The 12765-nt window shown below is 53.7% G+C and overlaps 4 protein-coding genes across 4 annotated transcripts; all 4 read right to left on the bottom strand.

The window, feature by feature from the left end:
* Positions 1 to 307: 307 nt before the first annotated feature.
* Positions 308 to 2939, bottom strand: PHYSODRAFT_347901 (hypothetical protein; the record flags this gene model as incomplete). Its single annotated transcript, XM_009536992.1, has 5 exons — positions 1940 to 2939; positions 924 to 1231; positions 636 to 859; positions 510 to 570; positions 308 to 430 (listed from the first exon to the last, which is right to left on the bottom strand). Exons 1-5 carry the CDS (start codon positions 2895 to 2897, stop codon positions 308 to 310), a joined length of 1674 nt encoding a protein of 557 aa, XP_009535287.1. The 5' UTR covers positions 2898 to 2939.
* Positions 2940 to 4262: 1323 nt separating this feature from the next.
* Positions 4263 to 7927, bottom strand: PHYSODRAFT_524001 (hypothetical protein; the record flags this gene model as incomplete). The annotated part of the gene is made up of 3 exons (XM_009536991.1): positions 4263 to 5201; positions 7579 to 7746; positions 7829 to 7927. The coding sequence occupies 3 exons, from the start codon at positions 7925 to 7927 to the stop codon at positions 4263 to 4265; spliced, it is 1206 nt and encodes a 401-aa protein (XP_009535286.1).
* A 426-nt stretch (positions 7928 to 8353) lies between these two features.
* Positions 8354 to 9780, bottom strand: PHYSODRAFT_318638 (hypothetical protein; the record flags this gene model as incomplete). The annotated part of the gene is made up of 3 exons (XM_009536990.1): positions 8354 to 8427; positions 8587 to 9616; positions 9682 to 9780. 3 exons carry the CDS (start codon positions 9778 to 9780, stop codon positions 8354 to 8356), a joined length of 1203 nt encoding a protein of 400 aa, XP_009535285.1.
* Positions 9781 to 10280: 500 nt separating this feature from the next.
* On the bottom strand, positions 10281 to 11787 carry PHYSODRAFT_524636 (hypothetical protein; the record flags this gene model as incomplete). Its single annotated transcript, XM_009536989.1, has 2 exons — positions 10281 to 11624; positions 11689 to 11787. 2 exons carry the CDS (start codon positions 11785 to 11787, stop codon positions 10281 to 10283), a joined length of 1443 nt encoding a protein of 480 aa, XP_009535284.1.
* Between the last annotated feature and the right edge of the window lie 978 nt (positions 11788 to 12765).

Below are 12765 nucleotides of genomic sequence, written 5' to 3'. Positions count from 1 at the left end.
CTATTATCCCGGGAGGAGTATCCAATAAAAATGAGTCCAAAAGCAGCGAACTTTATTCGCTATGGCATGACGTTGCTTAGCGTTGACTCTCAGCACGCTTCAGCATTTTCAGTGGAACGCGTTCCAGTCTGGACTTCGCGAAAAGCTGGTGCTTCCGAACAACAGGTAAATCGACGTTGGCTCCGTTGCACGGAACTCCGAAATATCCACCTGAAGCCCGGCTACTCATGCGAACCACAGGTAACCGAGAGCCACCCTTGGGTCCTCGAGTACGGGCTCCCGTTCTGCACCATCATGGACGTCCAGATCAACACGGGCGGTCCTCGTACTTGTGCATCAGTGTCACTCCGTCAAAAACTACCGGCGTATCGAAAACGCTAAAATCGAGTGAGTACGCCATTTCAGCTGAGCTCTGCGTCAATCGCTTCTTCTACAGAGTACAATACACAGCATCAAACGTCAGGCTACAGTACAGCAACCAGTAATTAATACAATTTTTGCTACCATACCTTCATTGTGTAGCATGCCGCATCAGGACCTTCCCGACCATCATTTTCCACAACATCGGTACTGCCGTCTTGAAGCTACAAGTCAGCGGTGTTGAGCTGAGCAACTCAATGCACGAGCCAGCCAACGGATCGTGGAACTTTAGCGTGGCTGACGTCGTGAGTGACCCGGCGTCTTCTTTGAACATCGAGGCCGAGCCAAACACGAAGTCGGAGGCAGCGTGAAGCTGGTTGATCAGCCCGTTTAAATGCGCGCTGATAGCTCCCAGACTCGAGAACATCGTCAAAGGTGTTGGTGAAAGACACGGCGGACTGCTGTCTAGAACCAACTGAGCGCGCTGTCGTTCACCAGACTCGTTACCATCAGAACCACGGTAAGAACACCACCATTAAAGTAACTAACATGGCATCACTTACCTCAGCAAGGCCTGAGTCCTGATCCATCAGTCTCTTGAATATCTGAGCTGTACTCAAGTGCTGAGCTACCAGCCCACGTAGCTGTCGATTGAGCTCTTCCGCCTTGCGTAGCTTCTCCTCTTCAGAAGTAGCAGCTTCGACCCACCCCCACTTGGACTCAGTTTGATGAACTGCTCGACGAAGCCGCAGGAGTTCCAGCTGCGTCTCGTACTGCTGGACCTGCTTCCCTCTCCGCCTTCTTCTTCTCTCGTCGCCGACGCTCGTAGTCTGGAGAATAATCTTTCGCGCGTCTCCTCTTGGGCGAGTCTCTATAAGCAGTTAACGGGCTTTGGTCATCGCACCCTGCAGATGCAGTACTATCGGGGCTACTCAAGGCGTCATGGTCATCACATGAATCGATGAAGGCCATAATATCAGTGCTGTACTGATACTGTAAAGAGAACAATAAACATGATATATACTTACCGCAACTTTACAGTTAGTGCTAACCCCTTACCTTTGACGGCAAACTCGCTTTTATTTGTAGAGAAAGTCGCGAAAAGCGACCCACTTATAGTTTTGGTCAGCATTGTAGAAAGTTTCTGCTAGAAACACCTCAGAAAACCGAATACCTTGTGCAACGTCAGCACCATCAAAATAATATACCAATTTAATACTGAATACTGCTCCTACTTCGCCTCTGCGCGCAAGACCGATCCTGACAAACTCCTAGACTCCATGCCTACCGACTAAGAGATATCAAGCCACGACAAGAGAGATAGCACGAGAGAGAGAGAGAGAGAGACCCGACGCATGCGGATGTTCGACCTTCCAAACGTAGACTGCTCGCGTAACGCGTTTACAATGCAATTCGATACTGAATACTACTACCACACTAATACCGCATCATTCATACTAATACATGGTATTACTGAAGAGCTTTCATTCTATTGTAATACAACGTCGTCAAATACTACTACTAGTACAGCACTATCATAGTACCGTACAGCTACTACATCAGCCTTCCCTTACGACACCTTCAGGAGTGACACGAGCACCACGAAACACACGCTCAACATCCTTCAGATTGCCTAGTAGCGTCAGAAGGGCTGACAGCATGTCCACCCTCCAGTGGAGCTGCGTCACTCGGCCTTTGGCATTATCCCACACGAAGCGCACGGATCCTTGCAAAGTAATCCGTTTGCCGAGCAACTTGCCAGCCAGAGGCGCCAACTCCCCGACCAGGTGAGGAAACCCGTACCGTAGAGTGTTATCGGTAATCTTGAGAACGCACCGAGTCGTGGCGACCAACGATTCCCCGGGTCCATTCTCCAAGCGCACGGGGTACGTGTCGATCTCCTGGTAGCAGCGTGACTGGAGCAGCAGGTTCTTCATCACTGCCTTGACTCCGAAGACCGTGCCGTCCGTCACGTCCAGCGCCATCGTGGCCTGGATAAAGTTGCACTGAGCTTGGTACTGGCTGCTGCGTGGCAGGGCCGTGATGGGGGCCTTGACGCCGTGCCGGAAGAGCCGGAAGTACTCAGCAGCGACGCCCCAGATCGTCGAGTTGGTCGGGACGCTGTAGGACACGAGGTGGTACTGCACTTCGAGCTCTTGGACCTCCGTCTTGAGCGTCTCGATGGTCTTCTCCAAGTCTGCAAGGTGCTCGCGCTGTTTCTGCTTGTACCGGGCCTGGTGCATGCGGTTGCGCTTACGTCGCAGCTCCACTTCAGCGGCAAATTTTTCGTCCAGTCCATCAGTTGAGAGAGCGGCGCGTGTCTTCTGCGTCTTGGTCGGTGCTGGCTCGGATTTGACCGCGTCTTGCAGCGGACGCTTGCGTCCTGTGATACTAGGTAGGGCGATTCTACCGGTCGTCACGGGCCGAACAAAAGACGTTTCTGGCTCGTGGTAGTGTCGGTCGCGCTGGACCACATTACGGATGACGCCGTCTCCGAACGAGCGAAGGTTGGGCGGGTAGAGCGCGCTGGTGTTCATCTCTTCTTGCTGGTTGCCTTGGAGTGGTATGGGAGACAGCGCAGATTGGAGACTGAGCTCGGCAGTGGCTAAGAGGGAATGGAATGAATGAATCACGGTGATGATTAGTGTCTAGTAAACCCGCCGATTAGTAGCTCGGACCTGAGACTATACGTCCTGCACAGCAAAATTTGGGCATCTCAATCAACGGTGATACATATGGGGATGCAATTGCCGCCTGGTTGTCTTGTTGTTGGTGGAGCTGTGACCCACGTGTTCTCCTATAATGCCAGCGCCTAGGGGCGATCGGCTGGTCTGACCGGTAGAGGACAATGAACCATGCATCGAGCGTGATGAACAATGGGCAACAACTTGTACTTGCTCATTCCATTGGAATGCTGGAATCAATCGAGTCGTTGGTTTAACAACAAATCGAACATTACTTGTGTAAAATGTTGACGGAGATGGCGAGGAAACCGTGATCACCATCCACAAATTTCCGGATTTGCTTCTACACGTGTTGCTGTGCATTGCAGGGAGGAAATGGTTGCTTCTGCGCTGAGTCAAAGGACTCATCCGTTGCCGTCAGGGTTTCAAAAGCACAGCCGTTTGCAACGGACCGACTTGAAGGCAGGTGTTGCGTCTGCTTCGAAAACAGTATCATCCAGTTGTTGACAACGGTGGTAGGGTACTCGTCCGATCCACCATAAACACAAGCTTCAACTTTGTCCCCTTCACTTGCAGGCCGAAGGGGTATTAGATGCTCGGCGTGAGCCAGTAACTCAATGCCTCAGCATTATTAGTATTTTACACAAGCTTTGTCGGCTCTCTGCGAACTGCCGTCGTCCAACCAAGCAAGATGACAGCTCTGCCCCCGCGAAGTAGCGATTTTCCACGTTGATTCAACTGTTTGCGGCAACGCCCCAGAGAGCTATGATAGCCGCTATCATAGCAGTGTTGGCAAAAAATATTTAAATATTTTTATCGCGGATAAAAATCTGAAAACATATTTTTATGATTTTTATATTTGAAGCCATGTCGCACTTGACTTGATGTTTCTATGGAGTCATGAATAACAAGCAAGTCACGGTCACACCAAATCGGTAGAGACATTCAGCTGCACTAGATCCGCAAAAGCTGGAGAATACCTTGTTCCTAAGTCACGAGTATTAGTCATTGCGCTTAGTTCTCGAGTTACACTTTCGAAATGACATCTAGCATCGGGTTCTCCGAGTATGGAGGGGTAGCAGAGACCTGCGCTGGATCAAAGCTGGCACGAGGTAAAACGATCTTGGATTCGTGAGCATAGCGCTTATACCTGCCGTTGCTGTAGCACAAGTAAATGTTAGTGTAGGGTGTCTGAATCACACAAAAAATGGGAACTTACTAGAAGCAGAACGCGATGAAAGTCCCTGTCGTCATGACCACCATGATCCACTCAGGGCATGCGTAGAAATACCTAGTTGGCACATGCCCACCCTCGTCCACGTGCGTTCTTCGAAGCATGCTCAATCCAGGGACCATCACAGCCGACAGGAAGTTCCCGCAGAGCTGCTGAAGCGCAGCGACTGTCGCTTCACTCGTAGGGAATGCACACTCCACTCCAAGTTCCAGCACAATTGGCTGATTTGGCCCCAGCACAGCTCCAAGAAGCAGCAGACTAATCAACGAGGCGTCGACTTCAACCTTTGGCACCAATCGGAACGCACTCAACGCGATAGCAGTCATCCAAAGACACACCTGCAGCGCCGTCTTGTGGTTTCGCTTCCTGTCGACGTACTGGCTGATGACTTGGCCGCCCACAAGTGAACTCACAATAAACGTGGCGCCAACAACTCCGATCTCGGCCTTCGAGAAGCCTGCGACGCTGAGAAACTTGCCCAACAGCGCGCTCATTGCGTTCAGTACGCACTCCGCCAGCGAGAATACCACGACCGTGTGCCAGAAGCCGCTGTGCGTGAACGCATTTGTCCACTGATTCCAGTCGTACTCGTCGTGGAGCTGTATGTCGGACGCGAATGACGCTGTTGCTCCAGATCTTGGGAAGGATTGAAAGAAGAAGTAGGCGACCGCCCAGGAGCTCACTGCAACCAGCGCCACGTACAAGTTCCAGTCTGGAACGTCGTCCGCTGAGAGCACGATGAATGGGGCGGTGAGGTACACGAATGCAGTTCCCATAGCGTTCGCGTTGACCGCGATACTCGTCGACGTCGTGCGTTGTGAAGCCGGGAACCAGTTCGCAGACAGCAGCGGGGGAGAGTTGACCATGAACGGCATCGCCAACGACGCCAGCACTTGACCCAACAGCGTCACGTACACTTCGCCCTCCGATCCGAGGAAGCACGCGACATAGCGCAGAGTCGGCCCCAGAGCTTGCAAGAAGCCGCCGAGCAGAACGCCATAGCGCAGGCCCTTTTTGGTCCATGATTCACGAGCCGATGAAGGAGCAGGGAATGTACGAGACGAAGTAGACGGTGATCAGCTCTTCCGAGTGCAGCTGAATAGGAAACATGCAAAGGGTTGATCACTGTCAGCTGACAAACCAACAAATTAGATTACAGTATACGATGTCTGTACCTGCTGCTGCCATCGGTCCTCGACGATGCTGGCAATGGGCGCGTACGAGTAGCAAACGCCCTGGTTGATGGCTGTCAGCACTGACAGCATGACCAGCATGAGCCATTTCTGCTGACGGTCTCGACGTGGCGTGGCCTTCTGGTGGCCCGTGTGTCCGAGGAGGAGCGACCCGTAGCTGGCTGCAGCAGGTGACGGAGTTATACCACGAAGCACTCGCTAACATAATGTGGAGAAAGCGTCGCGGGCGAACCAACCTGGGGCGTGTGCCAAGGCGGTCATGCTACAGTACTGTACGGCAATAGCGAACTTCCAGCGTCCGAAGGTCAAATCATCGAATGACGTCCGACGAATGGTGGTGATGCGCACCGCGAGGTGTGTAGGGTGTATTCGTCTAGTCGTAAAGATCAGTACATGTACAGGATGGGTACAGAGGACGACAAAATAGTAAGAGCACACTTCCATTCCAGTGAAAACACACAGAGGATGGGCGACACCATAAAGTAGACGAGGCGCGATTGCGGCCAGCCAACGGAGGCGAGCGGTTGCGAGGCCGCGCGGTATTTGCGGAGGCGGGCCCAGTGACGAGCATTCCAGCGAGCCGAGCACTGCACTCGCCAGGCGCCGAAGGGGCGCCCAGCCAAGCGCAGCGCGGCTGGTCCGTTTATGAAAACGCGTCATCCCTCCCAGTCAGTTTAGTAAAGCCAAGTCAAAAGGATTTGTAGGATTTGTTGTGTGTTTTCTCTGCATTTACGTGTGATTCGACGGTTCTGTCCTCCGGCACCAAGACGTCTTGCTTTGAATGAGCAATTGCAGACGAGCTCTTGTTGAGAGCATTGATAAAAAAAACATGAGCGCGAGGTACTGTAGCTCTTGGCATTCTTCACCCACAGGATCACATTGCACGCCCGTCTCATATTTTGCTCCGACGACGGATTTCAGACTGAACAGGAACCTTGGACAACACGAACTACTAAAACAATATTGCAGCTTGAAGAAAAACGTCACGATTCCGAGTCTTTGGCCGTTGTAGCAATGGCCTCTTGCTCTTGGTGGCGACTATGAGGTAGAACGATGGACGTCTCGAAGTGGAAGCGCTTGTGCTGGCCATCGCTGCAAGAGCCGACACAGGGACACAAGTTAGTATCAGCAAGAATAAACTCATTCACCGCCTTCCAGCAACTTACAAGGAGCAGAACACAATGAAAGTCACGGTTGTCATGAAGACCATGATCCACTCTGGACTCGCGTAGAAGTAGCTCGGCGATATTCCTTCAGTTGCTGTAAAGTTCGTCCGTTGTAGGGCGCTCAGTCCAGGCACCACCAGCGCGGAGAAAAAGTTGCCGCAAAGCTGCTGAAGCGCTGCGACGGTAGCTTCGCCGGTTGGGTAGGCGCATTCTACCCCCAGCTCGAGCACAATCGGCTGCATGGGGCCGAGCACGACTCCGAGAAATAATAAACAGGCCAGCGTAGCGTGAACTTCCCTCTTGGGCACGACCTTGAACAGGACGATGGCGACCGCTGTCAATAGTAAACACAGCTGCATGGCCGCCTTGTGATTCCGCAGCTTGTCGACGTAGTGGCTGATGATCTGGCCGCCGATTAGCGAGCTGATGATGAACGCGGCGCCTGTGAGCCCCACTTGGACGTTCGTGAACTGGGTAGCGCTGAGGAATTTGCCTAATAACGCACTGACTGCGTTGCAGACACATTCTGCGAGCGAGAAGGCCACGACGGTTTGCCAGAAGCCGCTGTGGGTGAAGGCGTTCTTCCACTGGCCCCAGTCGTATTCGTCGTGTGCCGTTGAGTCATGTACGGGCGAGAGTCCTTGACGAGGCTTGGGAGACGATTGGAAGAAGACGAGAGCTACGACCCACGAGACGACGGCGGTGATAGCCACGTACAGATTGTAGTCGGGCACTTCAGCGCTGGAAAACACGATGAACGGCGCCGTGAGGTAGACGACAGCGGTGCCGACGTTGTTGGCGTTGAGAGCGACGCTGGTGGACGTCGCTCGCTTAGAAGGCGGGAACCAGTTGGCGGACAGCACAGCGGGCGAGTTTACCATGAACGCCATCGCCAAGGAGGCCAGAGTTTGCCCCAGTATCATCAAGTAAACCTCCTCAACAACATCGAAGGAGCAGGCGAAGTAACGCAAACCCGCACCAACAGCTTGTAAAAATCCTCCGAGTAGAACTCCGAAGCGCAAGCCTTGCCGGTCCATTATCCACGACCCGATGAAGGAGCACGGGATGTACGAGATGAAAAAGATCGTGATGAGGTGCTCCGACGGAAGCTAACAGGACATATGAAGAAAGATAACAAGAAATATAGTTTTAGTGTGCCATAACGCAATAAAGCAAAGAAAAAAAACTTACACGTTGTTCCCACCGATCTTCGACAATGCTGGAGATAGGAGCATACGAGTAACAAATCCCCTGGTTGATAGCGCTAAGCACCGACAACATCGCCAACATGAGCCACTTCAGATAAGGTTGGCTCTCGATGTCCTTCGGATGGCCACTTGTTCGCAGCACTGTACCATATCCGCCTAACAAATTCGAAGTACACGACGTCAGGGCCTTCAACGGGTGATATAGTCTTCAAACTCACGTTGTGAGGGCACCTTTAACGTCAACTGGTTCGTACACTAGCGCGGTCATTGTCCTCCATGCGACCACTTCACAAGAGCAATGGTGAGTCAGCGGAAGCGGGGGGGGGGAGGGATATAAAATCTTATCTGAAAGGTCAGATTCACCATCGTTCATGACCGCACGTTTGCTCGCCCTGCATTGTGTAGCCATTTCTTCGGTGCTTTATTACCCGTAGCTTGGTTATTGATAACATGGTAGCTCAGCTGATGCTGGCTGGCTCTGTAGACGTAGACGTCGAGATGTTGATACTCACAACTTGGTCTGGGTTAACCCGAGGCAGGACGATCTTGGATTCGTGAGCGTATCGCTTGTACTTGCCATTGCTACAACATGACAGGTCATCACAGTGTTAGTAGTGTCGTACTGTGAGCCCCCCACTTCCTTTGGCACGTACTAGAAGCAGAAGATGCCGAACGTCGCTAGTGTCACGACGACCATAATCCACTCCGGACTGACGAAGAAATTCTTGAACGATTCTCGACCTGAAGCGTCCACGCTCATCCTATGCAGCGCACTCAGACCAGGCACCGCAATGGCCGACAAGAAGTTCCCGCAGAGCTGCTGGAGCGCTGCGACGGTGGCTTCGCTCGTCGGGAAGGCACACTCCACTCCGAGTTCCAGTACAATCGGCTGAATCGCTCCGAGCACAGCCCCCAGTACGAGTAGACAGACAAGGGACGCGTGGATCTCCGCCTTGGGAATCAATCCGAACAGTGCGACGGACAAGGCCGTCACCAGTAAGCAAATGAGCGACGCGACCTTGTGGTTCCGCTTCTTGTCGACCTGCTGGCTGATGATCTGGCCCCCCACCAGCGAGCTCACAATGAACGCCGCCCCGACAATGCCGATCTGGGTCTTGGACACCGGCGCAACGCCCAGAAACTTGTCCAAGAGCGCACTAAACGCGTTGATGATGCACTCCGCCAGTGAAAAGGCCACGATCGTGTGCCAGAAGCCACAGTGCGTGAACGCCGTCCACCATTGACTCCAATCGTACTTGATGGCCCCTGTAGTCGAACTAGACGAAGCTGAAGTCGAATTTCTGGATCCAGATTTCGGATCTGAGCGAAAGAAGACGCCGGCGACCACGCACGACATCAGCGAGAGCAGCGCAAGGTACAGGTTCCAGTCTGGAACATCATCGCCAGAACGAACGATGAACGGGGCTGTTAAGTAAACAAGCGCAGTGCCCAATGCGTTGGCGTTGAGAGCCACGCTGGTGGACGCCGCTCGCATGGACATGGGGAACCAGTTCGCGGACAGAAGCGGGGGCGAGTTCACCATGAACGGCATGGCCAAGGACGCGATGGTTTGACCCGCCAGCGTCACGTAAACTTCCTCTTGGGGCTCGAACACGCAGGCGAAGTACCGCAATCCAGCCCCCAGCGTCTGCAGTACTCCTCCAAGTATCACCCCATAGGCCAGACCCTTCCGGTCCATGATCCACGACCCGATGAAGGTGCACGGGATGTAGGACACGAAGTAGACGGTGATGAGGTGCTCAGGGAGGAGCTGGGGACAACAACAAGCACGGCAGGTTAGTGATCGATCGCTTCGGAGCAGACCTTTTAACGTACTCGCTGTTCCCATCTCTCCTCGACGATGGTGGAAATGGGCGCGTACGAGTAGCAAATGGCCTGGTTCACAGCACTGAGCACCGAGAGGATCGCCAGCATGACCCATTTCCCGTAGGACCCTCGGGCGAACGCAGACCGCTTCTTCACCGGCCGCTTCTCCAGCAACGTCGCTACTGCTCAGTCCAATACAATGCATTAGACATAGACACCGTTCGAGCAGGAGAGCTCCAACACAACTCAATTCCTTCGCATACCTTCGACCTCGAACTCCGGTTCTTCGGGTTCTTCTTGCACCAGCGCCGTCATCGTCTCCAGTCAAATAGAAGAATCACCTGCCAGCTGCCACCAAACGGTTTAGCCTCGCAAGGACGCGCTATCCATGGAGTTGACTCCGTCCAGTGCGCTCTGCGCCTACAGCAGCGGCAGCGCAGTGCAATGCGTCGACGCACCTTGTGGTCGTTGACAGGCAGGCGGCAGATGAGATCTTTGGCCTCGGCCAACCAGGCGCCTTGGCGACCGCACATCCTTTAGGGCCCGTTCCAAAGGGTCTCTATGCCCCCCAAATGCATCCAGTGCAGACGAACGAACGCACTGCTGATTTAGAGCGATGGATTAGTTATTAGCGACGTCGGTGGATGGGTGCGGACTATCAGAAGAAGCTCCCGGTGTCTCGGGACGTCCTCGTGATGAGAACGTGCTCCTTGTTGCTGCTTCGACCGCTGGCTTTCTTGGACTCGTGGGCGAAGCGCTTGTACGTGCCGTTGCTGCAGATGCAGAGAGACATCAACGTTAGTACAAGGTGGAGCAGAGGTAGCTCGAAGAGGATCTACGTACAAGAAGCAGAAGACGACGAAGGTGGCGGTTGTCATGAAGACCATGACCCACTCGGGGCTGGCGTAAAAGTTTCTGGGTGGCACGTGGCCCGTTGAATCCACGTGCGTCCTTCGGAGCGCACTCAAGCCAGGCACGACAATGGCCGACAAGAAGTTGCCGCAGAGCTGCTGCAGCGCGGCGACCGTGGCTTCGCTGGTCGGGTACGCGCACTCGACCCCCAGCTCCAGCACGATCGGCTGAAGCGGACCGAGCACAGCTCCGAGGAACATCAAGCTCACGAGCGTCGCGTGGACGTTGACCTTGGGCACGAGTCGGAAGGAGGCGACGGCGACCGCCGTCAGCAGCAGACAGAGCTGCAGCGCCGTCTTGTGGTTGCGCTTCCTGTCCACGTACTGGCTGATGACCTGTCCCCCGATGAGGGAGCTGACGATGAAGGCAGCGCCTACGATCCCGATCTGCGACTTGGAGAAGCGCGCGACGCTCAGAAACTTTCCCAGCAGCGCGCACATGGCGTTCAGAATGCACTCAGCGACCGAGAAGGCCACGACGGTGTGCCAGAAGCCACTGTGTGTGAACGCAGTGGCCCATTGTGCCCAGTCGTACTCGTCTCGAAGCTGGACGTCGGAGACAATGGACTGAGCCACGCCTGTCCTTGGAAAAGACTGGAAGAAGAAGAAGGCCACGACCCACGACGCGGTCGCCACCAACGCCACGTACAGGTTCCAGTACGGGACGTCGTCGCTGCTGAGCACGATGAACGGAGCCGTGAGATACACGAAGGCAGTGCCCATGGCGTTGGCGTTGACTGCGACGCTGGTGGACGTCGCACGCATTGAAGGCGGGTACCAATTGGCGGACAACACAGCGGGCGAGTTGACCATGAAGGGCATTGCGACGGACGCCAGGATTTGGCCCACCAGCGTCACGTAGGCTTCTCCTGCGGGGTGAAAAGCGCACGCGAAGTAGCGTAACCCCGCACCAAGAGCTTGTAGCAGTCCGCCGAGTAGTACGCCGTATCGTAATCCCTTCTTGTCCATGATCCACGAGCCGATGAAGGAGCACGGGATGTACGAGATGAAGTAGACGGTGATCAGCTCCGTTGAATGGACCTGCGCATGGGGATAATATTAAGCTATTGATGAAGAAAGCAGTATACATCTGCGTCAAACTCACTCTTTCCTCCCACCGCTTCTCGACGATGCCAGCAATGGGTGCGTACGAGTAGCAAATGCCCTGGTTGACCGCGGTGAGGACCGATAGAATCGCCAGCATGAACCATTTGCGGTAGCAGTCACGAGGCGTAGTCGTGGGCGTCTTCAGTCGGTCCTTTTGGCCGAGAAAGGTGCCGTAGTCTGCGGATTGAAGCGTTAAGTTGTGCGTAGAACTAACTGCAAGAACTGCAGTCGTGTGGACGCACCTCCGCTCTCCATGTCCTCGTACAGTATCGTCGCCATCTTCTTCTCGCCTGTTGATGTTTCGTGTAGCGCGAGCATCTCGCCGCTATTCAGCAGAATGCCTACTAAGAGACGCTAGCCCTGCCAGTTTTTTTGTGGTCGATCCCATGCTGCGTGGGCTAATTGAGGTCTCTGGAACTGCTGAGACTTGCAGCACAACACTTGGTAACCAAGTGTTGTGATGGCAAAAATGGAGTTTAGGCCGCCTTTTGGGGGTTTAGGCGGGTGTTCTCTGTGTTATATCTCAGCTTCTAGAACGTCTTTTCAAGTGAAAACGACTGTTATGAATTCCTTGAGCAAAGCGCAGCGTTTTGACGAAGATTCAACGCGTATTTCGGCGTATTAAGAAATATGATAATTTTGAAAAGGCGGCATGTGCCACCACTGACTTGGTTCGACTGTAGCTCAAGTGAAGGTTTCGAAACCACCTTTGAAGTTGCACGAAAATAATCAGCAAGGCTCGACGCGGACTCCGTCACGTGCCGACAGCATCAGCGTCAGCTTTGATGAAGACGCTCAGCCTGACCGTCAACTTTGATCCAGGTGTTGCACTTGCACGTAGTTGTGGGAGACCGAATCTAAGCGTGGATGCAAATCGCAAACATACCAGACATAACTGCGTTTGATTCTTAAAGCTACAGGCCCGGTCTATCCTAATGTCGAGGGCAGACTGCATGACCACGAGATAATTGGACGAATGAAAGAGATGCCCTCAGCATTTCAACCATTTCTACGCCAAACCCGACAACCGGCCCACTGAGCTCCTTCCATAACAGAAGCAGTGCTACAGTGTGCA

The sequence above is a fragment of the Phytophthora sojae genome, assembly GCF_000149755.1.
Source record: "Phytophthora sojae unplaced genomic scaffold PHYSOscaffold_10, whole genome shotgun sequence".
Taxonomy (NCBI): Eukaryota; Oomycota; class Peronosporomycetes; order Peronosporales; family Peronosporaceae; genus Phytophthora; species Phytophthora sojae.
This window is presented reverse-complemented; position numbering and strand designations above follow the sequence as displayed.